Source organism: Lutra lutra, chromosome 4 (genome assembly GCF_902655055.1).
Source record: "Lutra lutra chromosome 4, mLutLut1.2, whole genome shotgun sequence".
Lineage (NCBI taxonomy): Eukaryota > Metazoa > Chordata > Mammalia > Carnivora > Mustelidae > Lutra > Lutra lutra.
In genome coordinates this window covers 196,899,712-196,926,150 of record NC_062281.1, presented here as the reverse complement: position 1 = coordinate 196,926,150, position 26,439 = coordinate 196,899,712, and the positions used below count along the sequence as shown (strand labels likewise).

General features: G+C 61.6%; 3 protein-coding genes across 3 annotated transcripts in view; 1 reads left to right on the top strand and 2 right to left on the bottom strand.

The window, feature by feature from the left end:
* The first annotated feature begins 1,620 nt into the window (after positions 1 to 1,620).
* On the top strand, positions 1,621 to 5,607 carry CALML6 (calmodulin like 6). The gene is made up of 5 exons (XM_047724380.1): positions 1,621 to 4,077; positions 4,773 to 4,947; positions 5,058 to 5,202; positions 5,280 to 5,380; positions 5,453 to 5,607. Exons 1-5 carry the CDS (start codon positions 4,075 to 4,077, stop codon positions 5,497 to 5,499), a joined length of 471 nt encoding a protein of 156 aa, XP_047580336.1. The 5' UTR covers positions 1,621 to 4,074; the 3' UTR covers positions 5,500 to 5,607.
* Positions 5,608 to 5,887: 280 nt separating this feature from the next.
* On the bottom strand, positions 5,888 to 8,578 carry TMEM52 (transmembrane protein 52). Its single transcript, XM_047724376.1, has 5 exons — positions 7,671 to 8,578; positions 7,542 to 7,585; positions 7,389 to 7,430; positions 6,589 to 6,767; positions 5,888 to 6,484 (listed from the first exon to the last, which is right to left on the bottom strand). The coding sequence occupies exons 1-5, from the start codon at positions 8,196 to 8,198 to the stop codon at positions 6,306 to 6,308; spliced, it is 972 nt and encodes a 323-aa protein (XP_047580332.1). The 5' UTR covers positions 8,199 to 8,578; the 3' UTR covers positions 5,888 to 6,305.
* A 379-nt stretch (positions 8,579 to 8,957) lies between these two features.
* CFAP74 (cilia and flagella associated protein 74) overlaps positions 8,958 to 26,439 on the bottom strand; it is a 58,810-nt gene continuing 41,328 nt past the window's right edge. Inside the window, exons 21-41 of the mRNA XM_047724341.1 lie at positions 25,486 to 25,562; positions 24,876 to 24,998; positions 23,545 to 23,666; positions 21,963 to 22,091; positions 21,791 to 21,878; positions 21,179 to 21,352; positions 20,339 to 20,472; positions 17,260 to 17,540; positions 16,153 to 16,199; positions 15,858 to 15,956; positions 15,157 to 15,296; positions 14,372 to 14,506; positions 14,104 to 14,213; positions 13,688 to 13,971; positions 13,316 to 13,471; positions 12,310 to 12,439; positions 12,007 to 12,161; positions 11,664 to 11,796; positions 11,289 to 11,419; positions 10,938 to 11,072; positions 8,958 to 10,739 (exon numbers count right to left, since the gene is read on the bottom strand). Of these exons, the coding sequence (XP_047580297.1) occupies positions 10,638 to 10,739; positions 10,938 to 11,072; positions 11,289 to 11,419; positions 11,664 to 11,796; positions 12,007 to 12,161; positions 12,310 to 12,439; positions 13,316 to 13,471; positions 13,688 to 13,971; positions 14,104 to 14,213; positions 14,372 to 14,506; positions 15,157 to 15,296; positions 15,858 to 15,956; positions 16,153 to 16,199; positions 17,260 to 17,540; positions 20,339 to 20,472; positions 21,179 to 21,352; positions 21,791 to 21,878; positions 21,963 to 22,091; positions 23,545 to 23,666; positions 24,876 to 24,998; positions 25,486 to 25,562 (2,885 nt within the window). The 3' untranslated portion in view covers positions 8,958 to 10,637. The remainder of the gene's footprint in view (positions 10,740 to 10,937; positions 11,073 to 11,288; positions 11,420 to 11,663; positions 11,797 to 12,006; positions 12,162 to 12,309; positions 12,440 to 13,315; positions 13,472 to 13,687; positions 13,972 to 14,103; positions 14,214 to 14,371; positions 14,507 to 15,156; positions 15,297 to 15,857; positions 15,957 to 16,152; positions 16,200 to 17,259; positions 17,541 to 20,338; positions 20,473 to 21,178; positions 21,353 to 21,790; positions 21,879 to 21,962; positions 22,092 to 23,544; positions 23,667 to 24,875; positions 24,999 to 25,485; positions 25,563 to 26,439) is intronic.

Here is a 26,439-nt window from a genome sequence, read left to right as displayed (position 1 = left end):
GAACCACTGGTATGGGTTGAGTCTCCCACCTCCCACGGCTCCCCTCAAAGGAGCCGCTGGGGCTACCTGTGCTCCCCCAGCTCCTGCCAGCTCAGCCCATCGGTCCGTTCAACCAGTTCAACCTTCGCTGTCCTTGAGCTGTCACGCCCAGCTGGGTAATGCTGCCACTTACCCCTGGTTGTCAGGCCTAGTGGCTAGGAAGGAGGTGGAGGTCCTGACGGGGACAGTGTTGTCCGGGGGTGGGGTGGGGTGAGGAGGCCTCAGAAGTCTATTTCCGCTGAGGTTGGGGGTGCGGCTCTTCCCAGGGAGAGGTGAGCAAACCCTGCGGGTGCAGAAAGTTTAGACGGGTCTGGGTCTTAGAACTGAGGGGGACAGCCCCCTGATGGCAAGGTTGCAGCTTTCCCTAGCAGGGTCCTGCCAGCAGGTCAGGTGCTGGAGCTGCCGCCTGGTCTCTGGTCCTCCTCCTGCCCAGTCCAGGATGGTGACCACTGCAGCAGGTGAACCCCCAAGAAGGAGTGTGTGCCTATCCCCAGTGGTGCCCTGTTGCAGCCGGCCGGTGAGGAATCCATCTCTAATACTCCTTTCAGTTGTACGTTGGGTCCTATGGAAGCTGACCCCGAGATGGAGTTTGGGTACAAGCTGTGTGCAAGGGGTCAACCCCAGAGACAGGGTGGGGGGCAGGATTAGGCAGAGGGAAGGCCAGCTGTGCTGCCCGAAGCCTCAGGCCAGCCATGGGACTCAGGCCGCGTGAAATTACCCCTTCAGAAGTTCTACCTGGGGCCACAGTGGCAGGTGAGCTGGGTCTGCACCTGAGGCTGCCCGGAAGGGTGGAGGCCATGTGCTGGCGTCTCACTGGGGACTCCCAGTGCCAGTGTCTATGGGTTTCCACTCTCTTCCAGGGAGGAGTCCCTGGGGAGGCCCTTGCTGGTAGGGAGGGGCTGGGATCGCTTTGTTGCCCATGCAGCCTTTCACTACACCCTGGCCTGTGTTTCCACTCTGTGAGTTCAGCTGCTCTCTGTGGGGGCCCACGCCTCCTTCCAGACTGGCCACAGGAAGTTCCAGGTGCCCTGCAGTTGGGAGGGTGGTCCCGGGGGCCCAGACATGGATGCCCAGGTTCTTGGAGTGTAGCGCCTTTAGTGGCCTCTGTGTCAGTCAGAATCTCCAGGAAAACGGGCCAACGGGAGTGAGAGGGAGAGAGAGAGTGAGGGAAAGAGGTTGATTTATTTTAAGGCATTGGCTCCCTTTGTGGTGATTGTGGGGCTGGTGAGTTGAGAGGGCTGAGACGCGGGGAGGAGCTGATGTTCCAGTTCGATCCCAGTGGCCCTCTGAAGCCGAATTCCCTCCTCCTCTGGGGAGCTTACTCTTTTTCTCTCGAGGTCTTCAACTGATTGGGTGAGGCCCACCCACACTGTGAGAGTCATTTGCTAAATGCAAAGTCTACTGATTTAAATGTTAATCACATCAGGGGCGCTTGGGTGGCTCAGTCGGTTAAGTGGCTGCCTTTAGCCCAGGTCATGATCCTGGGGTCCTGGAATCAAGACCTGCATTGGGCTCCCTGCTCCTTGGGGAGCCTGCTTCTTCTTCTCCCTTGCCTGCCACTCCTCCTGCTTGTGCTCTCTCTGTGTCAAATATATAATAAAATATTTTTAAGGAATAAATGAATGTTAATCACATCTAAAACCTTCATGCAGACTACATTCAGTGCAGCATTAATCGCGGTAACAAAGAAGTGACAGTGACCTGACTTCCCACGGACAAGCAAGCAGATAAACAAACTGTGGTCGTCCCGCCCAGGGGCATATTTATTCTACCTTAAAAAGGAGGAGTGCTTGGGCACCTGGGGGGCTCTGTCAGTTAGGCATCTGACTCTTGATTTCAGCTCAGGTCACGATCTCAGGGTTGTGAGATCGAGCCTTATGTAGGGCTCTGCACTGGGCAGGGAGCCTGCTTAAGATGCTTTCTCTCCTGCTCCCTCTGCCCCCCCCCAAAAAAATAGGAGGAAGTTCCGACACCTGCTAGAGCATAGAGGGATCTTGGGGACATCATGTTCAGTGACCTAAGCCAGTCCACAAGGACAAAACCTGTATAAGTCCCCTTCTAGGCAGGAATGGGATCCACGGGGGAAGAGTCGATGGTGGGCACCAGGGGCTGGGGGGTGGGCGTTTAATGGGGAGTTTAGGTTTGGGAAGATGGAAAGTTTCGGAGACGGATGGTTGTACAACAGTGTGACTGTGCTCCATGCTCCTGAGTGTACACTCACAAGTGGTTAGGATTGTCAATTTTATATGCGGTTTTTTTTTTTAACCACAAATTAAAAAAGACGACTGTGGTATGTAACAGATGTTCAGTAAATGTCAGTTCCCCCTGAGTAATATTTCATGTTGATTTCACCACTGTAATCAATAAATTATGAGAACAAATCCTTCGTGTGGACATTAGACTAGTGCCTGCGCCGGAGTCCGGGCCCTGCAGTCCAGCTGGACGCATGAGGTCAGCTCTCCTGCCCGCTTTCTCCTCAGGCCCCCACCCTGCCTCGCCGCAGTTGCCCGCTGGCTTCCTGCCTTACATGGGGTGCTCTGGGCTTGTAGATGGGACCAGTTTATTGAAATGTTTCCAACTCCTGTTCTAGTTTGAGGTTTTCAAGCAAAGGGAGCGGGACACAAAGCCTGAAACCAGGCACAGAGAGCAGCCAGGGCAAAGGCCGTGGACCACCCCGCAGACCTGGAGCCAGCGTCCCCTTCCACCCTGGCCCCTGGGCCCTCCGGCCTTGTGCCTGCTGCAGCCATCCTGTTGGTCAGCACAAATCCTGCGGCCTCAGCAGCTGGCCTGGGCCTCTGTGGGGAGAGTCTGGGAGGGTTCAGTCACTGGCAGGCCCAGAGCTGAGCTGGTGGGGGCACGGCTCCCTTCACTGGCTCAGATCACCAGGCAGTCGTGGACTGGGGCAGGTGTGTGTCTGCGTGACTCTGGGGAGCCGCGCACAGGTGTGAGGGTGTTAGGTGGGGCACCCCTCTGTGACTGTCCCTGGGGGCAGCTGGAGGCAGGGATGGAAGGCGTCCCCTCAACACGCGAGCCTCCAAGCCCTGTGGCCGGGCGGGTGGGTCTTGTGCTCCACGCCAGGGTGGGAGCCAGGAGGCCCTCGGGGGAGGTGAGGGTCGGTGTGTGTGTCTGAGGGCTGAGCGCGCCTGTGGAGCTGTGTGTGCTCATCTGTCAGCCGGTCACGGAGCGGCCTGGCCGCGAGGCTCCCTTGGGAGCCAGCTCTGCTCTTCTGAGTGGAAGGGAGGGTCAGGTTTCTCTGAGAAACCCCAGAATAGCCCCTGGCTGCTCAGGGGAAACCTGGTCTGGCCCCTGGTAGCCAGTCTGGCCCCTGGTCCTGCCCGCCTCACCCCCTCTCACCCCCACCCCGTGTCCAGCTGTCTGCCCCCCCCCACTGCCAGCCCCCGAGTGCAGACTAGCAGCCCCTTCTGCATAGGGCGGCCAGGCCAGGAGATGCACTTGTTCCCTCGGCCTGTTTCTAGAGACCGCCTACAAGCACTGGGCCCACAGGAATTGGGGGTGTCACGGGGCCAGGGTGGGCATTCAGAAGGAACACTCACACGGGAGGACAGGCTGTGTGAGGGTCCCGTGGCAGAACGGTGGAAGGGTAGCCAATGTGGGAAAGGAGATTCGAGGAGGTTGACACAGTGAAGAGGAAACAGCAACGGGCAAACACGTGTATACTCTGGGCCTCCCCGGCCACCCGTCAGCCCCTTTCCTGCCCTTGGTCCTCAGCCCGTGGTGTCTATCTGGGCTTTGGCTCCAGACACTGAGGCTGGGGCAGGGGCCTTAGCTGGGACCTAGGGTCCGGGAGGGAGCTTCAGGGTGAGGGGGTGTTCAGGCCAAGGAGGGCCAGAAAGGGGCCAGGTGGGGAAGGGCCGAGCCTGTCCCAAAATAGGGCCGCAGGACCTCCTGGCCATACAAGGATCTTGGAATCTGGACTCTGGGGACCCCAGGCAGCTGGGCCCAGCTAAAACGCAGCTGACACTTCTGCCCCTCGTCTCTGGTGCCACTGCAGTGTTCTTCCAGCCGGCCGCAGACATGGTAAGGCAGCTCCCGGCACCCGGCGGGGTCCCTGGTGGGCTGGCTCGGTGATGGAGCGGGAGCTGGGAGCCGTGTCCGGGAGGAGAGAGGACGGGACGGGGCTTCCAAGCACAGGCACCCGAGGGTGTGAGTGCCTCTCTGGGAATCGAGGGAGCAGTTCAGCAAGGCTGGAGGGAGAGGGAGGAGGGGGTGCTGAGCCCTGCTGGCTGCTGATGCGACTGTCGCTCTGGTGGCCCGGGGACAGGGGCGCCCTTTTGAAAGCTGCCATGACAGTGGAGGCAGGGGAGGCCAGGGGCTAGACTACTGACAGAAACACCACAACAGGCTGGGGTCCTTCACCCTGACCTGGGTCATGATCCCCCCACGGCACCCTTCACCAGCCCCAGAGACTGGGTCCACCTGACACTCCACCACATGGCTGGCCTGAGCCTTGGTGTCTCACACCTGGCCTCTGGCTCTCGGGTCCTTCCCCTGAGGCCGCCTGACGGAGTCCTGCTCACTGCTGGCGACCCTCCCCAGTGCCACCTTGTTTGGAAGCACCCTGGGCTGCGGGGGAGGGGGACTCCTTCTTTAACCCCACGCCCTGCAGGGTTGCCAGGTGGAGGGACAGGGCAGGGTGCCATGTGTGCTGGGACCTCCACCTGCCTCGGACTGAGGGGCAGAGGAGGCCCTGGTGCAGGCCGGTGTCCTTGCAGACAGAGCGCCTGACAGCTGAGCAGATCAAGGAGTACAAGGGGGTCTTTGAGATGTTTGACGAGGAGGGCAACGGGGAGGTGAAGACCGGAGAGCTGGGGCGCCTCATGAGCCTGCTGGACATCAACCCCACCAAGAGTGAGCTGGCCTCCATGGCCAAGGACGTGGACAGAGACAGTGAGGCCGGGCAGGGGCAGGCCTGGGTGGGGGGCCGCCCGTGGGTACGAGCAGGGAGGGCTGCACCGGCTCGCCCTCACGCTGCCCGGCCTGCTGCTTGCTCCCTGCAGACAAAGGATTCTTCAACTGTGACAGCTTCCTGGCCCTGATGGGGATTTACTGGGAGAAGGCCCAGAACCAGGAGGGCGAGCTGAGGGCAGCATTCCGTGTCTTCGACAAGGAGGGCAAGGGCTACATCGACTGGAACACGCTCAAGTAGGGCCTGGAGCTGGACAGGGGGTGGGTGAGGGCCAGAACCCTGTGGGCTGCCACTCAGTGTGGGGGCCCTGCAGGTACGTGCTCATGAACGCAGGTGAGCCCCTCAATGAGGCAGAGGCTGAGCAGATGATGAAGGAGGCGGACAAGGACGGGGATGGGACCATTGACTATGAGGGTGAGTGAGGGATGGGCCTGGGAGCCGGGTGCCCGGGCCAGGCTGCTGGCTGACCTGTGCTTCTGCTCCCAGAGTTTGTGGCCATGATGACCGGAGAGTCCTTCAAGCTGGTCCAGTGAGCAGGTGCTGTGGCCCTGGGAGGCCTGCCTGAAGGCCACTGCCTGCTGCCGCCCACACTGCTGCTCAGCCCACCCTGCCCCACCTCTGGCCAATAAACACTCCAGCCGTACAAATGCGTGTCTCACTGTCCCTATGTAGCCCAGAAAGGAGGGGCTGGCAAAGATTTGGGACTGGAGAAAGGAGAGGGTTTTCCTCAGGCAGCCATGGCTCAGGGCCCATCACTCCTGCTGTGACATCTGGCACCACCCACTGCCCAGGCTCTGGACACCAACCTGAAAGCCAGACTGGGTACAGGTCAAAGCCTACCCCAGCCCCTCTGCCTACACCAGGCAGTGGCGGGGTGGCTACTCACAGGCCCCTCCCAGAGCCTTTTCCTACAGGTGGAGATCACTTAGGTACAAACTTTATTCTCTCCAAAAAGCTGGGGGTGTCACAGCTAGCCCCGAGGCTCAGGCCTGTGGGGTCAGGGCTGAACGCAGCAGCCCCCGTGTGCGTGCCCAAGTGTGGGTTCATGTGTGCGGCCAACGCAGGGCCAGCTGGCCGGGCGGCCTGGCGTTACACAGCAACAAGGCCAAGGCTACAGCAATGTGCTGGACGGGCTGACCTTCCCTGGGGAAGGGCGGTAGGGGTGTGCTGGGGGGGGTCCCTTCTGAGCACAAGGTGGCTGGCACAACTGGGAGGTTCGAGAGAGTTTTCTTCTGCTTTTGAGGGCGCCAGGACAACAGCCAGGGCTGCTAGGGCATTGGAGCTGGCCCCTGGAGCCCCGCCGATGTCTCTAGGCCTCAGGCCCCAGGGGGAGACGGGGTTACTGAGAGGTCGGTGGCTCTTCCTGTCTGGGTTTGGCCATCTTGACAACCTCTTCATAGGAGGGTGGCAGCTCAGGGGCATACAGGCTGTAGGCAGGAGGGGTCATGGAGTCGAGGTCCAGGTCCCCAAAGGGAAGGGGCAGCCGCACGCCCAGCGGGTACTGCACAGAGCTGTAAGCTGCAGGGAACCAGAGTGCGTTTGTGGGGATGAGTCTGCTCTCACCTGCCCCCTGCTCCCCCTGCAGGTGGGCAGGCCAACAGGGGAGGTCTGCAGGTACTCACAGGTCACAGTGCTGTGCACGGGGCTGTCACTGTCCACAGGGCTGACCGTCAGGTCGCAAGGCTGAGGTGTTGGTGGCAGGTGTGGCTGGCTGTGTACCCTTTTCCGGAGGCAGCAGAACCGGACACAGCTGGCTGTGACCCCACACAGTAGCAGCAGCAGGACAGCGAGTAAGATAAGCCTGTGCAGGGAGGAGCAAGACCCTGCCACTGGACTAACCCCTGGCCACTGGGCACCCGCTCCCCAGGGGCAGTCGTGGCCGACCACCCACGACAGGACAACAGGCAGGATAAAAGAAAACCGAAGAATGTCTCTGCAGGCCAGAGACCTCCTTCCAGGCCAGAGCTGGGCCTGAGGAGCCGGCTAGTCCCTGGCACCCTGCTGCGGGGCCTGCCCTGGCTCTCTCCAGGGCTGGCCACAAGTACCTTGGGCTCACTCCCAGGACACACTGTCCCAGGCCATCTGCACAGTCCTGTGCCCAAACCAATGACCATATTCACAGGGGCCTCCTGCAGGGGTGAGGAAGGAGGGGGTGGGAAGTGGATAAGCAGGCCGTGAAGGGAAGTCCCGCCAAGGGCCTGGGTGCCTAGAGCAGTCCCGGACTGGGGCAGGGCCCACAAGAGAGGCCGCCCTGGTGCTGGGGGCAGGAGGCAGGGGTCAGCCTGGGAGGCTGCTGAGGGCCCCAGCGCCTTCCCATCAGCGTCGGGAAGGGGGCAGTGCCGGCGCCTCCTCGTCCGTGGAGCTAGGAGGGGTGGGGGTCTGGTGGGCCTGGCCAGGGGCGAGCGCCGCGGCCTCCACTTACCCCACGTGCCACAGGCTGCTCCAGCGGGCCTGGGGCGGGCACCTGCGGGGACGGCGACACCTGGAGCAGGCGGGGCACCAGCCGGGCCGACGGCCCCGTCCGAGCCTCCCCCACAGGGCGGGGCCAGGCCCCAGCTCCCACCCCCCGACTTACAGGTCCGAGGGGTCGCAGCTGCGGTCCGCGAAGCCCAGCGCCACCTGTGGGGACAGGGGTGAGCCCGGGCCGGGGCGCGCCGAGCGCAGACCCGCCCCGCGGTGCCCAAGCCGAGCGCCGGCGACCCACCTGCGGCAGCGGCAGGAGCGGCGGCAGCAGCAGGAGCGCCCGGGAGGCCGGCGCCCCCACCACCATGCTCAGCGCCGACGGGGAGCGGGTGCCCGCCCGCCACGCCGCTTTATGGAGACCCCGCCCCACAAGCCCCGCCCCGAGCGCGTGGCCACGCCCATCGCCCCGCCCGTCGGAGGCCGGTCCCGCGGCCACACCCCGGATCCCCTGGCCCGAAGCCCCGCCCCAGAGGTACCGCCTCTCGAAGCCACGCCCAGCGAGAGAGCCCCGCCCCACGGCCCCGCCCTCCACGCAGGTCCAGCGCGTGGGCGCGCTTGGGGTCTGGGCGGAGGGAGGGGCGTGTTGCCCTCGGCCAGGGCGCAGAGCCGGGTCCCGGCCGGGCCAGGCCTGTCGTGCAGAGAGGCTCGGTGCGCCCGGGCTGCACGGGGTGTGGCCTCGGAGTACGGTGGCGCTCACCCTCGCGGCGCTCAAGGTCAAGGGTGCGACGGTGAGGGTCCGGGGCGCTCCCAGCCTGGTGCTTGGCGGCATTTACTTGGCTCGCGTGCGCGGGTGCCGACTGCCTGGGGCTGCCTGGGGCTGGCCGGGCGCGGGCCCCCCGGAGTCCGGGGCGGGCCCATGCGGCGCTAACCACCTTTCCAGATCCCTGGCCTTCAAAGACTTGCCCAAGCTGGGGCGTGTCGCCTCTGTGGTCCCCGGGCCTGGGGTCACAGAATGCCTGCTGTCCATTCTGCCAGGAAAGCCTGGGGGCCGTTTCTCCCCCACCGCTCTTCTCACCAGGCTAGCGGCCCTGGGAGCTTGCGACCCTCTGGCCTCTACTCCACCATCTGGCGGTCGGGCTAAGTGAGGGGTCAGCACTGCAAGGTGCAGGGTGGCGGGCCTTGTCTGGCCAGGGCGAGGAGCCGGTACCCTTGACCTGTCTTTTTTTTTTCTTCTTCTTTTTTTTTAAACGTTCGTCTATTTCAGAGAGCCGGTGCGCACTACTGAGCATGAGCAGAGGGCGGAGGAGAGGGAGAGCAGCTGACTCGCTGTGAGCTTGGACCCTGCCCTAGATCCTGACCTGCGCCAAAAGCAGAGTCAGTGGCTTAACCAGCCACCCAGGCGCCCTGACCTCTTCCTTCCCTTCCCTCCACTTCTCCCTCCCTCCCTCCCTCCCTTCCTCTCTCCCTCTAAGTTTGTATTTATTTGAGAGGAGAGAGCAGGAGCAAGAGAGCCCATGCAGGAGGGCAGAGGGAGAGGGAGACGCGGACTCCCAGATGAGCAGGGAGTCCGACCTGGGGCCCGATCCCAGGACGCTGGGATCATGACCCCAGCGGAAGGCAGACGCTTATCCATCTCAGCCACCGAGGTGTCTTAGCTTGGGTCTTCTGCCTGGATCTACCAGGCACTTGCTCTTTGATCTCACTTGATCTTTGCCCGGGCTTTGCCCTGAAGCTGTTCTGCACCTCCCGGATATGCCATGGCAGCCCAGAGCCCCTTCTGCCCACTGTGCTCCAGCCAGGCTGGCTGAGCTTGGTTCCTGGTCATCCTTCCTCCTCCTCCCTCTTGCCTTTACTGGGTGGGAGGGAGGAGGATGGACAGAAGTCCAGCCAGTGCCCAGGAGCTCAGGCAGGGCCTCGGCCAGTGAGTACCAGGGCCTGTTAGCAGGAGAGTGAGGCCAGGGTTTAGGAGAGGGGCCTGCCTCTCTTGCCCACCAGCCAGAAGAGGAGGCAGGGACCATGCCCTGCAGGGAGCGCCTCCTCCTGGGGCCTGGGTTTGGCCTGGGGTGCTGGAGCTTGCCTTCGCCTCTCATCTGGTGAGAAAGGCTTGGGCTATGGCTGGCCAGCCCCAGGAGGGCACAGACAGAAATCCTGCAAAACTCCACTCTAGGGTCACTGTCACTGGCCTCGGGTTAGGGAGAGGGCAGTCTTTTAGGCATGAAGGGCACCAAGGAACTAGGGTTAGGACGGTGGCTCCAGGCTGGTGTCCTGAAGTCTGTGCCCAGGAGAGCCCCCAGATGCATCACACCCTCCTTTTCTGCTACGGAAAGTTGCATGTTCTCTCCTGCTGCTGGCAGGCACGGGCCTGGGGTTTGTGTGCTGGGCATGCTGTGTATGGAGGGGCCAGACTGGGTGGGCTCTGTGGGGACAGTGTCCAACCAGCACTCTCCAGAAGGCAGGGGCTGGGGCAAGGGCACATTCTGAGCTCCCAGGAGTGCGGTATGGCCTGTGGGGAACTCTACCTTGAAGGACCCGTTGGAGCCCAGAAGGCTGAGCCTGGACTCTGTACAGAAAAATGGAAAACATAACTCATGCTCTGGGCCCCACTCTGGACTCCAGCGAGACACTGAGGGACACCCTGAGCATGAGGGCCACACATTTGCTCCCTCCTTCCTTAGGGTCATCAGGGATCCTGACACTTGGGAGGGACAGAGAATCCTAAAGGGTGCCCTGGCTTTGGAGCCTCCTATACCCTCCCCCATCTTTGCAGGGCCTCTCTGGGTCTGGGCCTGTCTCACCTTCAGCCTGTGTCCCCAGCACCCTGCCTTGCCAGTGGTTCCCCAGTGAGCCAGGGCAGGGTTCGTTGCTTATGGACCAATTTGTGTGTGTGGGTGTGGGGGTCTAGGAGGCAGGCGCTGCCTCCCCAGGGCTCTGTCCCCATCTCTGATCTGGCGCGCATCCCGCACTTCAGGCCTATAGGAAGAAGCCCAGAAGGTTTATTGACAGACCTGTGGGGGCAGCTCTTTCCGCCACCAGCGCTTCTAAAGGCCCGGGGGGGGCAGGGGGCCCAGGGCAGTAGGAAGTGGCCATGCCTGGGGGTGGGGCGCCCTGGCCATAGGGTCACACAGAGGGCTGTACGTTTGAACCTGCCCAGCCGGGGGATGCGCAGGTCCCAGGCCTGTGGGTGGTTTGGCCTGTTTACAGACCAAGGGAGGGCTTCAAGGGTGAGCAGGAGGGCCTGAGGGGGCTCTGTGGAGAGACTCCTGTGGCCTCAGGGGCCAGTCACCACCTGGGCCACCAAGAGGACTTTGTAAGTCTCCTTCACATCCCCCTTGAGCTGCAGCAGGGCTGACACCATGAGTGGGTGATCCGGCTGGAACGGGAGGAGGAAGGAAGGAAGGAGACCTTCGGTTAGCTGGCCCACCAGACACGTATGTTGTCTCATTGCCCACTGTCCCCCTCACCTGCCCGGGGCCCACCCGGCAGCCCCTTCCCTCGGTGGGGCCAGGGTGTCATCCCGCCGAGCCTTCAGCTTTTGCAGGCCTTTCTGGCCAGAGTCTGTGGCACCTACGTCAAAATCGGCAGGCGGCATCCAGGAGATGCTGATGGTCTTGGTCTGGCCACGCTCCACGGAGCCCCTGGAGGGCTCGATGGTGAAGCCCTTGTGCTGCAGAGCGGCGCCGCCCTCCAGGCTGAACTCGACCATCTATGGGACACTGGAGCTGCAGGTGAGGCTGGCTGGCTGGGCACAGCTCCCAGGAAGCAGTGGGCCTGGGGTCGAGGGTAGCTGACTTCGCCTGCCCCCTCAGCCCTGACTGGCCCACCCCACATCTTCCAAGGGCCAAGGCTGGGAGGGGTCCAGGCTGCCCAGGCAGGGGGAGCTATGGAGGGGCTGGCTGGGCCCGGGCAGCGCTGTGGTCACCTTCTTTGGGGACACCTGGCTCGTCCGGATGCAGCCCACCTGCAGCTCCCGGGTGGCAGGGGGCGGTGGCGTGTCTGTGTCTAACTGGATGTAGTCAAGGGTCACCAGGATGGGCTTCAGCTCCTCTGTTTCTGAAGAGAGAAGACCTGGCTGGGGGGCTGATGGGGTGGGGTGGGGCTGCCACGCAGAGAGGGAGGGAGCTGCCTGGGGACAGCTGGTCCTCAGGAAATCTCTCTTTAGCATGACCCCACCCTTTGGAGGATGGGCCAGGAATGGCCTCCCTACTCTTCTGGCTTCCTAGGGCTAAGGGTACAGGTGGGCCTCAGAAGGGGTCCTCTTCCTGCGGTGAGCCCTCCCTGCCCCACCAGGGCTCACCCTCTCTGTGCTCAGGCTCGTGGGTGGGGATCACGGTCAGGGACTCCACAGGCACGTCCAGGGGGTCGCCGCCCTCCACAAACATCATGTGTTCGCGGGCTGCGCCCTTCAGGAGGATCTGGCGGGAGAGTCTCTGGGACAAGAAGCACATCAGCATCGTCTTGTGACCCATGAGTGGGGCTCTGGGAGGGCGCGGACCCGTGGGAGCTGGGACACTGGCCTCTCCACCTGACGACACCCCTGGCATGGAGCCCCCAGGATGCCAGGATTCCCTTCCTGGGAAGGCAGGAAGGGCCCCCGACGCGTGGGAAGGGGGGTCGAGGCTGGGCTAGTGGAGCCGCACCTTTTCGAAGAGCACGACCTGCAGCCTGTCAGAGAAGTACAGGCTCTCGTGGTCTGGGCTGAAGGTCACAGTGAAGTCCTGTGCCTTGCCTGGGTCCATGATGCCCTCGACCGGGATCACACTGAACACGCTCTGGCCGCTGTAGTTCTGGGTGCCTGTGGGCCGGCGGGCGGTGCGGCGGGTCCCCTGCTCAGCCGGAGCCCCTGGCCCCCCACCCGCCCACTGCCCGTGCCGGCCTCCCTGGGCCTTGCCCTGTGGCCCTGGCCAGCCGTGGTCCCGTGGCACCCCCCCGCCCCGGCTCACCCACGACTTCAGTCCTCTGGGCCCTCGAGGTGAGGAACTGCGGCAGGCGCGGCTGGTCTTCGCTCCTGGAGTGGGAGAGGCTGTCCAGTTGCAGCGAGAACTTGATGGGCAGTGGTGAGCAGTTCTGCAGCTGTGCGGAGGGGCGACCCTCAGCCGACGGCCGTGCCCCGCCCACGCAGGCTGCTGCAAACAGGACCTCCCCACGGGGATCACACCCCGCTGGGGTCTGGTCACTCTCCTGTCCAGTCGGGTTCGCCTCGTGCCCATGGCACTTCACTGCGCTATTGGCTCCTTCGTCCGGCCTCACGTGACCCCCCGTCCAGGCTGGCCTGCCTGCCGGACCACTGTGCCTCCGGGTAGGACAGCTCCGCAGTGCCCTCTGTCCTCCTGAGCTCCCTCTGTTGTCAGGCTCAGGCTTGCCCTCAGCCGAACCAGCATCCTTGCCCAGTCTGTCCCCTGCCCTCTCCCGCTTTTCCTGGCGGTGTCCCCTCCGCAGTGAGACACTTCAGGGAATCCCTGTTCTGGGCTCAGTGCCGGGTCCCAACCTAAGCTAGTAGACGAAGCAGGTGTCGTGGTGGTCCTTGATCCCAAGGCTGGTGAGTCCCTCAGACACTCGGGAAGCATGGGGAGCTAGGCTGGCCCTCCGGCAGGGGCTGGGAGGCCACAGGGCGATGTGACCTTGCCACAGAAGTCTGTACCCACGCCCGCACCCCCACAGCAGTGCCTGAACCCAGCTCCTCATCCCAGATGGGACGACTCCTACGAAGGCCCCGTGCAGGAAGACAGGGAACACTGAGGCAGAGCAGGTGAGGGGTGGAGGGAGGGTGCTGGACAGCGCAGTGGAGGTGGCAGCTGCTGGAGGGGGCGTGGCTGGATCCGGGGGTAGGGTGGGGTGGGGGGCTGCACCCACCCTGGCTACCATACCAAGGCAGGTCGGATCCCTCCCAGGGTGGAGCCCCCTCCCAGGAGACCAGGCAGGCACCAGGCCCCCTGTGATGTGCTTCACCTTGAAACTTGAGGACACAGACTCCCTGGCAATGACGTAACCCATGTCGAGAACGTCCCCGTCAATGGAGCACGTGATCATGGATGCCACACCGGTGCCCACGAGGGTCAGGGAGAGTGTGCCTCTCTTGGTGATGATGTCCAGTGTTTCTTGGGCCTGTGGAGACCACATCCGTGAGCACGGAGCAGACCTCTGTCGGAGGCGTGCGGCGGAGCTCTTCTGGGAGCCGCTGGGCAGGCTGGAGCGGAGACCGCTTGGAGCTCCCCAGCTGCCCCCTGCTTGCCTGCTAGGGCTGAGGGCCTGGGGGTCTGGCCACCCCCAGGGCCCGAGCAGACAGGGTGCAGCATGGTGTGAAGTGGGCCTGGGGCTCACCAGGATGCTCTCACGGGGAGAGAAGGACAGCGTCAGGACATAGGTCTCGCCAGTAAGCAGCTTGCTGATGGGGTTCAGCAGGACGAAGGGGCCATTGGGGTTCAGCACGGAGAATTCTACCTGAGGCCCAGTGTCAAGGACAGGTGCCCAGGCAGACCTGCAGCCCTCCCCCCACCAGCTCCTGTCCCGTCCGTGCGGGCTGCCAGGGCTGGGTGTGGACAAGGATATGGCAAGATCCTCCGGGGAGATGTTCTGGATGGAGACCTTCTTTATCCCGTGGTGTCCTGAAATGGGATGGTGGGATCAGGGTATAGCCCTAGGCCCGGGAACGGGCTGTGGGAACCCAGGCGGGACTGTGGGTGGGCCGGTCTCTGGCGTGGGAGTCGCAGGGGTTGCTGGGGCTGGTCAAGGCTCACCTACAGCAATGTCGCCGAAGTCGGAGATGGTCTTGCCTTTGTTGGAGGTCACCACGACAGAGGGTGCCACTGCCGGACACCACAGCTCCAGGTACAGGGTATTGTGAGGACTGGGGGGGAGGGGGTGTGCTGATGGCACTGTGCCCCGCCTCCCCACTCTCGTCCTGCTCACTCCGGCCACTATGCCCTCCCCTCTGGGGCCCCAGATCTGGGTTGGGATAGTCACTTTCCAGAAGACGCCCCCCCACCCCCTGCCAGAACACCGCACCTGAAACTCAGGGGTTCTGTCCCCTTTCTGTCTTTGGGGTCACCACTGGCGACGACACAGGGAACCACAAACTTGTCGAACTTCCCCTGGAAAGATCTGGCCAGGGTGGCCTGTGCAATCTGGTACTCGTTGGAACTAGAATGAGGCAGTGACGTGCACTCCCACTCCTGTGCCCACACCACACACGCCCCAGTGGCTGGGGGTCCCTCCATGCTCTCCTGGGGCAGGGGATGGGGTGCACAAGACCATACCTGCTGCCCAGGACTCTGGACCAGAGGGGGAGGGGCCCCAGGCTGTGGCTGTCCTACTTTTTCCTGGTTTCTGTGGGGTCCTCCCCTTACCCCAGGGTCTTGGTCAGGCACCTAACAAGAGGACTGTGTTCCTGGGGTCTCAGGCGAGGATCTAGGATGGGCAAGTGACTCGAGTCCCTCAGAGCTCTCCTGGCCTAATTTTGCACCTGGGGAGGGTGGAGTTGCTGAGCTGGGAATATGGGAGTCAGGGGCAGCAGGGTCTCCCCAGCCCATGGCGTGAGGCTATGTGTAGGGACACGGGGCCCTTGGGAATGAGGTGGGCGGATGCCCAGGAAGCCAGAGCTTAAGGAGCCTCAAGGCAGTGCCTGGATTCATCTATGCCTGAAGCCAGCCCAGCCCTGGACATCAAGTCACATGGCTGAAAACAGCTCTGCTCCAGGCAGCCCGTAGGGGGACGTCTCCATGGGGGTCAGGACAGGGTCTCGTCACGTGGACGCAGAGGGAGGCGGTGGGGCGAACTGCTCTTGGGCCCACCTGAACTTGAGGTCCTGCTTGTCCAGCTCTGCAGTTGGGGTGGTCGAGCTCCTGAGCAGTCGGTCTTGGTTCTGCGGCTGTAGCATGGAGAAGGACTGTCTCCTGAGGTCCTTCTTCTGGCTGGTTGTGTCCTTGCGAAGCTGGGGTGCAGAGAGGCCGCCTCTGCTCAGCCTAGTGGGCACCATGGCCGCCCCCTACGGCCTGTTCTCCGCCAGCGCAGGCCTGGGCTGACTGCCCCATGCAGGTGCCACAGGGGTGGGGGCTTGGAGCAGACAGAGACCCAAGCACCAGGTGGCTTCCTCGGGAAGACTGACCACAGGTGCAGTAGGCAGCTGAGTGTCCAGAGACCCCTGCCCCCGGGCCTGGGCACGACCCCAGTGTTTGCTTCCCCAGCAGGGAAACAGGCAACAGATGGGAAGATTCGCCTGGGACCAGGGGTCCTCCTTCCTGGTGCCTGTCCCCCGAGGCCTCATTGCAGGAGGGCAAGTGCTTCCCCCTGCGTGTGCCGGATGCTGGAGAAGTGTGCTGTGTCCCTCTGCGTCCCCAGGGCAGCAGTGGGCGGCTGTTGTTCTAGGCCGACTGCACGGCTCCGTGTGGGTCTGAGGGACTCCCTCTCCCCTGGAGTCATGGGGTGGGGGGTGCAGGAAGTCCCAGCCCCCACCGTGTCCCCCACGCCCCTCCTCTTGGAGCCCCGCACGCACCACTTTGGTCTCCGCCAGTGTGCTCAGGGCCTGGGAGGCTTCCTGGTAGACCAACTTGCTGGGCAGCACGGGCCGGAACGCCACCCGGATAAGGTGTCTCTGCGGGGAGAGGATTGTGGAAGGCAGAGCTGACCCTGCGGGTGCCCTGGCCTCCTCAGCACCCACTGCAGCCCCCATCCCCACTGCATGGCCCGGGCCTCACTCTCCGACAGTCCTGACAGGACTCTCCTGTCACTTTGTGAAGGCTCTTTCCAGGGGGATGTTCCCTGACCACTGCCCCCGGGGCTGCTCTTACCCTATAGGGCGGGGGTCCCGTGACGGAGGTCCTGGTGGGCTGGGACCCTGCCTGCAGCTCACATTAGGCAGGCCATGTGTGAGAAAGTCAACTTGGCATTTAGCCATCAAGATTTGGGGTGAGTTCTTCACCCCAGCTTGTCCCTGTGACCGGCGCAGCCTGCAGGGAGGTCGTGAGCCCCACCGAGGGCTCACTCCCGGGTGTCCCTGGTGCTCAGTACAGCAGAGGTGCCCATGCACTGGGGGGCAGAGCAGATGGCCTCGGGGGAGAATGAAGGGAAGACGGAGGGAGGGAGCAGGGAGCAGGGAGCGAACTCAGAAGCCAACCACAATACCTCCTTTGGGGATTGGTACCTAAGTAGTTTTTGCTAAATTTAATAAAGTGCATTTTATTTATTTATTTACGTATTTGGGAGAGCATGAAAGGGGAGAAGGTCAGAGGGAGAAGCAGATGCCCCATGGAGCTGGGAGCCCGATGCGGGACTCGATCCTGGGGCTCCGGGACCATGACCAGAGCCGAAGGCGGTTGCTTAAGCAACTGAGCCACCCAGGCGCCCCGTAAAGTGCACTTAAATGATCACAGTAACTGATGCACCGCCGGGCCCGGGTGCCTCTAGCCCCTCATCTGCCTCACGTCGTACTGGCGGCAGGGGCCCTGGCTCCAAGCTCCAGGAGTCTGGGAGGGCCCTGGGGCGGGCTGAGAGGAAGCTCTGTCCCCAGGGCCCTGTTCTTTCCACTCTGTCGGGCAGGGCGGGGCGGTGGAGCCCTTGACCAGCTGAGTGGACACCCACCCTGCACTTCCGGTGACCAGGCCCTCTGGGCCCATCTGCTGTGGGATCCTGGGGTCTGATCCTCCGCTGGAGCTCCCGGCCAGGTGCTTGTGGGGTCGGCCACCCTTGGGTGCCCTTGTCTTGGGCTTGGGCTGGCTAGGCCTCCTCGCCCTGCCCATGTCCATGAGCCATGGAGACTTCCTTGGCCCTGCTTGGGTCTGACAAGGCACAAGCTCACCCCGACCTCTGCTGTCCAGGCTGTGTTGCTGTGGCCAAGGGTGGGCAGAGCCAAGCACCCCAATAGAGCTCCACCCCCAGCCAACCCATGGGGCCCACACCTGCCTTTCCTGGCAGCACGGTCCCCACGGAGGGCGAGATGGTGATGGGCGAGTCCGGGGGCAGCAGGAACTCGAAGGACGTGGGCCCCACGGGAGAGGCGTCCTCGGAGCCGATGCGGGGCACGGAGTGGGTCAGTGAGTTCATGCTCACGTGAGAGTTGATGACGTACAGGGTGGCCACGGACATGTCATACAGGGAGGTGGCCGCAAACTTGACTTGGTAGTGGGACAGCTCCAGGGGCGGGTGGACACCCACAGCTCGGCACGCCAGCTTGAAGCACCTGGAAGGGCAGGTGTGGGCGGCTCAGTGGGGCTGCCGTTTGCGGGGTCCCTCTACGCTGTGGAAGGTGGCCCCTGAGGAAGATGGTGGCCTGCATGGGCACAGCAGCTCCTGGGACCACGACAGCAGTTGTCACAGATTTTGCTACCTCATTAGTGAATTTTACTCTTTTTCGAAGATACTGTCGCTCAGTTGGTAAAGCGTCTGCCTTCGGCTCAGGTCATGACCCGGCTTCCTGCTCAGCGGGGAGCCTGCTTCCCCCCCTGCCTGCCGCTCCCCTGCTTGTGCACGCGCGCTCTCTCTCAAATAAATAAAATCTTGGGGCGCCTGGGTGGCTCAGTGGGTTAAGCCTCTGCCTTCGGCTCAGGTCATGGTCCCGGGGTCCTGGGATCGAGCCCCGCGTCGGCTCTCTGCTCTGCGGGGAGCCTGCTTCCTCCTCTCTCTCCGCCTGCCTCTCTGCCTACTTGTGATCTCTCTCTGTCAAATAAATAAATAAAAACTTTAAAAAAATAAATAAATAAAATCTTAAACGAGGAAGATCCTGTATACCCCTGCACCCATTTAAAGTGGAGAGCTAAAAATTTCATCCCAAATTGCAGAGGAGTTAATTTCTGGCTTATTTTGTTAAATATTCATTGGCATTTAAAAATAAAACCGATGGATTGGTCTTTGAATACGAGCGCAGGAATCTGTACACCCCAGGGAGTTAATTTCCGCCATTATCCTTTAAAGAAAAAGAAGGGATGTGGGAGGGGGCTTTCCCTCCTGGAACATGGACCTGTTGGCCAGGCACCTGGGCTGTGACGTTTAAAAATTAATCTTTATCTCGGTTTGAGTGTTCTTGGACCGAGTGTGATCTGCCTGGTATTTGAGTTAAGATAATGTATCCAAAAACCCACCCAGATATTTGGTATTTTAACCACTGGAATATTTCCAGTTCACATCTTCGAACCCAGATTTCTACTGTCCTCTCCGTGTTGAATGTCATCCTAATTACATACATTTTAAGGCTCTGATGTTGACTGCCCTGTCGTAACCCAGCTGTGACGGCGATGTTGCACACACACTGAAGTACTGAAATATGTATTTTTACGTCTTGTGACCACAGGCTCTAAATGTGGAACAAAAATCCTTCTGTGTGGGAATATCATTGAGGTTATTATTAGTATGCGGTTAATTGAAGAACGGTAAATGTTTCAAGTGTGATCATCATTACACACAGAAAGAGAGTTCACTGGATGTGTTTCAGGATGGTAGATGGAGCTGCTGTTCTCCAGCTGGTTCCAGCATCAGGAGTGGTGGGGCTGGGGGTGGGGGCCCTGCCCGGCTTCCCTGCGGGGGCCCTGGGGATGGGCGTGGAAGGAGCTTTGCTCCTCAGCATCACTCAACCCTATGAACCTCTCCCTGTGCGCCCACATCACAGGACGTGTCTTGCAATGTTATCTTGAACAGTCCCTCTCTGGCGACTCACTTAGGCCCACCTTCATTTTGTTGCACAGAAAGAACCAGAAGCGCCCCCTGCCCCCACTTGTCAGGGGTGGCATCACCAAGGCTTGACTGAGACTGGCCAGATGCTGCCATTCTTATGACTGGGAGGCAGCGGGTTTTACCCAACACCCTGATGGGGGATGTGGCAGGTGGGTAGTCAGGCCATCGATTGTCCTTGTGGGTTCTTTTTTTTTTTTTTTAAAGATTTTATTTATTTATTTGACAGACAGAGATCATGAGTAGGCAGAGAGGCAGAGAGAGAGAGAGAGGAGGAAGCAGGCTCCCTGTGGAGCAGAGAGCCTGATGCAGGGCTTGATCCCAGGATCCTGGGATCATGACCTGAGCTGAAGACAGAGGCTTTAATCCACTGAGCCACCCAGGCGCCCCTTCCTTGTGGGTCCTAACTCTGCCCTTCACTCTCTAAACTCTTACAGCCTGTGGACTCACCCCTGCTCACCTACAAGCCTGTCAGATCCCAGGTGACCAGTGGTCCTGCCCATGGCCATACTCCCGGGGCCAGAAGAGGGCTTGGCCCCTGGGCCCTGGGCACTCTGACCCCAGACAGGGTCGAATGGCAACTCAGGCTGGAATGTAGGTGGGAACAGAAGAGACAAAGAGAAATAGGAGGGCAGGCAGTGGGGCTTGGTGCCCAGCCGGACACCAGCACAGGGTGCTCTAGAACATTCTTCACTGGGACAGATAACCTCAGGCAGCAACAAGAACACAGCCCTTATCCCAGACCCCCCCGCCTTTAGCACCCTGTTTGGTTTCTCTCTTTCTACCACCTCCTCCATCCCACTTGTCAGGGTGGAAATGGGACGCCCAGGGAGGTCCAGGGAGTGTCCCCATCACATGGTGCATTAGAGTGAGTAGGGCTCCTGCCCAGGTCCTCCTGGGTGCAGAGGGACACTCTGCACGTGCATGCACACCACACATGTCAGCAAGTGCATGCTTGCACACACACACGTCCGTAGTGCACGCTCACCCAATTCACGCACACCCTCACGCTCACACGTGCATGTGCACACACACGTGCACGCTCACACACATGCACCCACTCGTACTGCTCCCATGCTCGTACTCTCATACACATGTGTACACACACACACACGCACACACGCGGACGCACAGGGCGAGCTGGCCTGGCAAGCGAGGTCCCGGATCCCGGGAGCCTGTACCGGGGTCTGAGGTCCTGGCGGTCCGTCATGCCTCAGCCCAGCCCCGCAGCCGACCCAGCTGCCAGTGCTTGAGTCTGGGGGCGGGACTGCCCCCCACCCGGCCCTCCGCACGCCTCTTGCCTTCAAGGCTCACCGGTTGATCTCGGACTTGCAAACGAGCTCGAAGTCGTACTCCTTGGCCTTGGTGGGTTGGAAGATCACGTCAAGTTGGAGCATTTCCAGCGGCAGGATTGTCCCAAACCCGTCATTGGGCTGGATGTCCACAAACTGGCAAACGGCAAACCACTGACCCCAGAGTGAAAACTGGGGTCTGCTGGGGCGTATCGTGGGGGCTGCGTGGACATGCATGTGGCCGAGCGTGTGAGTGTGTGAGCGTCTGGGCGTGTGTGTGAGAGTGTACAAGTACGCGGATGTGTGTGATTGTGCGTGTGTCAGCATCTCCGTGAGGACGTCTGTGTGTATGTGAACGCACGTGCGCATGCGAGTTGTCCATGTGTCTGTATGTCATGATGCGTCTGTGTGTGCATGTGAGCAGATGCGTGTGCGCACTGTCGCGTTCATACATGTGTCGGCATATGCGTAAGGGGGTGGCAGGATTGGTGGCGGACTGGCCCACAGAGAGTTGAGGGCAGCCTGCTCTGAGCCTCATCTTGGCTGCCCTGTGGGCCCAGGCAGGCCAGACTTCTGGAAGGAGCAGAGGGAGAGGTATGGAGTTCTGCCAGGGCATGGGCCAGGGAGGGAGAGAAAGGCTGGCACAGAGTAGCAAGGCGAGGTAGGGATATGGGGATGAGGAGGGGGTCAGGCAGGGAGAGACGCAGGCTGACGGGCCTGGAGGCGGGCACAGAATCTGGGGAGGGGTGAGGCCACCTGGGGCTGGGCATCAGGATCCTGGGGGCAGCACCGGCCTGGCCCATCCCCAGAGCTTCCCAACTCTGTCCCTGCACCCATGCCCCTCCCTGACCGAGTGAGGCACCTTGGGGACCCCGACGAACCCAAAGCCCTGGGGCAGGAGGGAGTGGTTGTAGAGGCTGATTTGTGTCCTGATGGCCTCGTAGATCGTGCAGTAGCCAAAGTCCACGGCCGAGGGACTGAGCTCCAGGTCCGAGGTGGTGACCACAGCATGCACGGTAAACACCACCGGCTTGATCTGAAGGGGATACGGCGAGGATGCCACAATTACTTGTGTCTGTTTCTGCAAATGACTCCACACATGAGAAAGGCAGAAGCGTTGGGCCAGACATAGACTTGCTTTGGGAAAGGCCACTTGCCTGTCGTCAGTGACTTGGGAGGACAGGGAAGCAGGTGCCAGAGAGGAAGGGAGGAGCCTTGGGTGGGCGTGGGTGGGGGGTGCACGAGCGCACGTGCATATACACACGTGCACTCCCTGTGAGTGTACATGTGGGCGCGTGTGGGTTCTGGTGATGGGAGGACGCCCCGCTGACCCCTCACAGCCCTCATAGGTCTCTCCTGAGCCACAGACACCCGGCCTTCACGGTCGCCGTGTAGGGGCTGCTGGGCCGGGAACCCGCCAGGGCCCTGCCTCCACATGAGTGCCCAGCATTCCTGGGGAGTGTCCCACGCAGACCTGGTCAGCCACCCGGATTGTCATCGGGGCCTCTAGGACTCTACTTTCCTTGTCAAAATACTTCCCTGCGTCTTCTGGGAGGGAGTGTCTGGAAGAGAGGACACACTCAGCTTGGAAAAGGACAGGGCCACTGACCTGCGAGCTGCTCATGGCGGGCTCCCCGGGCACTCACCGCGGCAGGAACTTGAGCTGCACGGCGTAGCAGGACTGGGCCTGGATGTAGCCCGTCTCTGGCAGGAGCTCCATGTGCTCCCGCAGCTCCCTGCACACTTCGAACTTCAGACGCAGTGCCGCTTTCGACCTGCGGGACACCCGGGGGCACCAGACGGCAACGCTGAGTGTCTGCACCAATGGGACTGATACCCCTCGCGCACCCCGGACGCCCATGGGTGCATGTGCACAGCCCTGCTTGCTAAGGGATGGTTTCCTGGGGAGGAGTTCCTACAAACAGAAAGCCCACCATGGAAATACGGCCCCAGTCAATTCTCAGAGGCTGGAGTGTTTTCTGGGAAGAACTTTGCAGGACAGGCGTACCCATTGCGAGGACCTGGAGGGGTGTGGGCACGGGGCGGGGTACCCCCTGGCCTGTGGGGCTCTGCCATACTCCTGCCCAGGCCAAGGTTGGGGATGGGCCTGAGGCCGCTTCCCCGGCTCTGCCCCTCCTCCAACCCTGAAGCAGCCAGAGGCGTCGGGTGCGTGGGGTGTTGCTTCTAGTCAGGGCCTCTCGCTCGCTGGGCCCTGTCGGGGCTCACCTGGAACCTTCCCTTTTCCTACCATGAAGTGTCCCCACACCCCTGCCTGCTTTTGAGTCTCCTGCAAACCAAGTGACCTGGCTGACTCTGTCACAGACACACGCCCTGGGTGTGCAGCTGGGACCTTTGTTTATCCCATAGGCCTACGGCTGCCCCCGCCCCCAAAAGCAGCTGCACCTCAAGCCCTGAGATAAACCGGCAGAGGTCGCTCACCCTAGTTTCCCAAACAAGTCCACAGGGCCCCTCCTGAGTCCCCGATGTTTGTGGTCCTGGCACGGGGACAGGCATGTCCCCACACAGACGCAGGGTCACAGAGGAAGTCTGAGGGACTTCCACACCTACGAGCCGGGTCTGTGCTGGAGGCAGGGCTCGCGAAACCCGGGGGCCTGGCATCAGCAGGTACCGGCACCAGGCCTATTTGGGGAATGACAGTTGCCTAAGAGCTAACCACGGCCTTTGCCTACTTTTCTCCATCTAAGCTATATGTCAGTAAAAAGCTTTTAGAAATGACTGGTCTGGTGTCTGGACGCCTTTGCAAGACCCCTAGAGAGAAACTTGCTTCTTTCCTTGGGGCTCTGTCCACTTTTCCTCTCATGGCTGTGCTCCTGGTTTTCCTGTGTCCATGAGGCGCCAAGGACAAGGGCATGGATGGGGGGGGGGTGCGTCCCTTTCTTGCTGGAGCCGCTCACCACAGACCCAGGGGCTTGGAACAACACAGACTTATTCTCCTGGAGTTCTGGAGGTCAGAACCAGAACATGGGTCCCTCTGGCTAAGGTCTACCTGTGGCCAGGGCTGCCTCCTTCTAGGGCTCTGGCCCTTCCCCGGGTCTAGAGGTACTGCCTCCCTGGCCGTGGCCAGGCCTCGTCTTCCCCTCTGACTCCCTCCGCGTCTGACTCTGGCCCTGCTGTGCCTCCCACCAGGATGACCGTGAGAGTCGACCCGGCGGGAGGTCTGGCCGAATGGCGCACGTGGGCCGGGGCTCTGCTGCCTGCAGCGCTCACCGAGTGTGCACGAGGACGGAGTCCTGGTACAGCCGGTCATACATACAAATCTTCAGGTCCACACTGGGCTTCGGCACCCAGACCGGCACGTCGATAGCGATGCCCATGACTCTGAAATACAACTGAGTTTGAAGGTGTGAAGTCAGTAACACACCTCTGTCGGCCGACGGGTGACGCCCAGCTGCGGGGTTTTAGGACATATGAGCGTTGGAAGGTTACTTGTTAAAGCGGCCATGTGTTGGAGTTCTGTGGCAGTTTTCACATTATATACTTTAAACAATCCTTATTATCAAAACGTTCAAACGTAAGAAGATAGACTAGCATAATGTGTTGTCACGCACCCGTCACATAGCTTCCTGATGGTCCGTGCTTTCAGCTGCTTACACAAACCCTTTCATTACAGAATAATGATCTCCCAGACACACGCACACTTCGCCAACTCTCCCGGCCAACGCAGGTGGAGGCTCAGAGGTCTCGAAGGGACCAGGGACAGAGGGAAGCCCTTCTCTCCCGTCCGTGGCCACCAGCTCCTCCCAGGCAGACCCCGAGTCCTGGGCCTCAGGACATTTGGGGGTCTGTGGGGGTCCTGCAGGGACAGCCTGTGCCCAACAACCCCTCCCAGGCTGGACAGACGCCCAGCAGGGGAGGCACTATCCTGGGGTGATGGTGGCAAGCCGAGGCCTCCACACACCTTCCTCCAGGATCCCCGGCCTGGGGAGGGGGCCGCCGGCCCACAGGATGGGGCTCGTGAGATTCGAACACCCCAGCTGGCAGACCCTAGGCCACAGGGTCCCTGGGGCACAGACAAGAAGATCGCGGGTTAAAGACAGAACGCGTCTGTGGTCTCAGGGCCGGGAAGGCACTGAGGACGTGAGCCGTGTGATCCCCCAGGTTGGGAATTTGCTTACAGCTCTGACACACACGTGCACACGTCATGTCGATAAACTCAGTTGTGCCTTTGGTCACAACAAATGTAGCAACAAATTAAATGACGACAGAGTCTGCAGATCACGGTCTCTGAGCAAGACCTAACAAATCTCCGATAAGTGACTAGATCGACAAGTCAAGACGGTAACTACTTGGAGTGAGAAGAGGCATTCCTAGTGACTGAGGGCAGGGGCTCCGTACGTGTGCGCATGGATGTGTGTGCACAGGTGTGTGCGCGTGCACGTGCATGTGCGTGTGTCTCAGCTGTGGAGCCACCATCCGGGCCACCGACTGGCTGTCCAAGCATAGGCAGCACGCTCAGTGTCCTCATACAGGGTTGCGGTGGGGGGGAGCGCAGAGGGGCAGGGACCACGGGCCGGGCTGTGCCGCGGTGGGGTACTCACGGTCGGGCACTGCTGATTCTTGAATACAACCTTGAACTTCGTCTGGACCTCTCCTGGGATGACCGGCGTGAAGGTGACCGGCACTTTGACGGAGCTGAAGGGGCCGATCTCACCCTCTGTGTTCTGCGTGGGAAGAGAGGCCAGTCGGCCTTCACGTTTCCGTCAAGGCGCTTCCCCCGTCCTCACCCTGGGCCGCGTCACCACCACAACAGTGAGTGTGCTTGGGTGGACTGGGCCTGCCCTTCAAGGACTTACTGCCCAGCATCATAGCAGAACCCCACGTGTGTACTTGTCCTCTCCATGACCTGGGCCCTGTGCGCACACACACACACACACACACACACACACACTCCATGCTCCAGGCCTGCCGTGTCTTCTCGCAGTGGACGCTCTGCTGCTGGTCCCTCTGCTGCTCCAGTCCTGCCCGGTCCCCTCTTGGGACGGGGGTGGCCACAGGCTGGCTGGCTGTGCCGGCTGCCCAGAGACTGAGAGGCCAGACAAGCCTCATCCGGCCCTGGTCAAGTGGAAGGGTCTGCCCGGGGAAGGGGGCAGCCGGTCAGGAGGGCACGCCTGGAGGAAGGCGGCCTGTGGGGCAGCGGGCCTTGCTGACCTCTCCCAGCGAGATCTCTGTCAGCTCCTCGTTGTGGGGTATGGTCACGACAGTGGTCGCGGTCACTCCGTCGGATTCTGGAAGAGGAGGAGGTCCGGATGAGAGGGCTGGCTGGGCAGCCCATGGGGCCCAGGGGATCTGGCCCCTCCTCCTCCGGGTGCAACAGCTCCCAGCCAGCTCCCTCCCTCCAGCCCCGCTCTGCAAAGAATGACTCAGTGGCACAGGAGGGGCAGAGCGGGGAGGGACTTCTCAGGCGGACAAGGACAGGGCACCATGGCCTCGGGAGCTGGAGACTGGGGGCGGGTTGCTGAGGCTGGGGGAGGAGAGGTTGGTGAGGAGCTGGCTGTGTGTGGCTGGTGGGGTGCAGTGGTCGGAGGGCCGGAGCCAGAGGAGCTGGAATGAGCCAGCCCTTTGGGGGTCGGGGGACTAGAGAGTGGGCTCTGAAGGTTGTCTGGTCAGAGGAGGAAACTAGAAGGCCCAGCAGAGAGGAGCGGTGGGGCCGAGGGAGGGAGGACGTGCTGGAGTACGGCCTGGGGACGGGGACGCTTCTGGTGGCCCGTGGAGCAGAGGGACCAAGGCCTGAGAGTTTACAATGATGCTCCCTTCCAAGTGTCCCAGCCGAGTCCCCGCTACTTAGCATGGCCCGTGTGTGTGCTGCTGGCAATGTCCCTACTGGTGGGCTGTGCATGTGCCACTGGCATGTCCCCCGCTGGTGGCCTGTGCATGTGCCGCTGGCATGTCCCCCGCTGGTGGCCTGTGCGTGCTGACCTGCCCCGTGGCTATTTGTCAGGAAGGGCCCCTGAAAGCAGATGCTGATTCCTCTTGTCTGAGAAGGTCTTTCTGTGGATTTTGCGGCAGGAGAGGTGAAGGTCAGCACCTTTCCTAGTCCCGTGCCTGGGCTGCCTGGCTGGCCACCATGGAGATCCCGGGTGCCCTCTGACGGCCTGCCCCAGG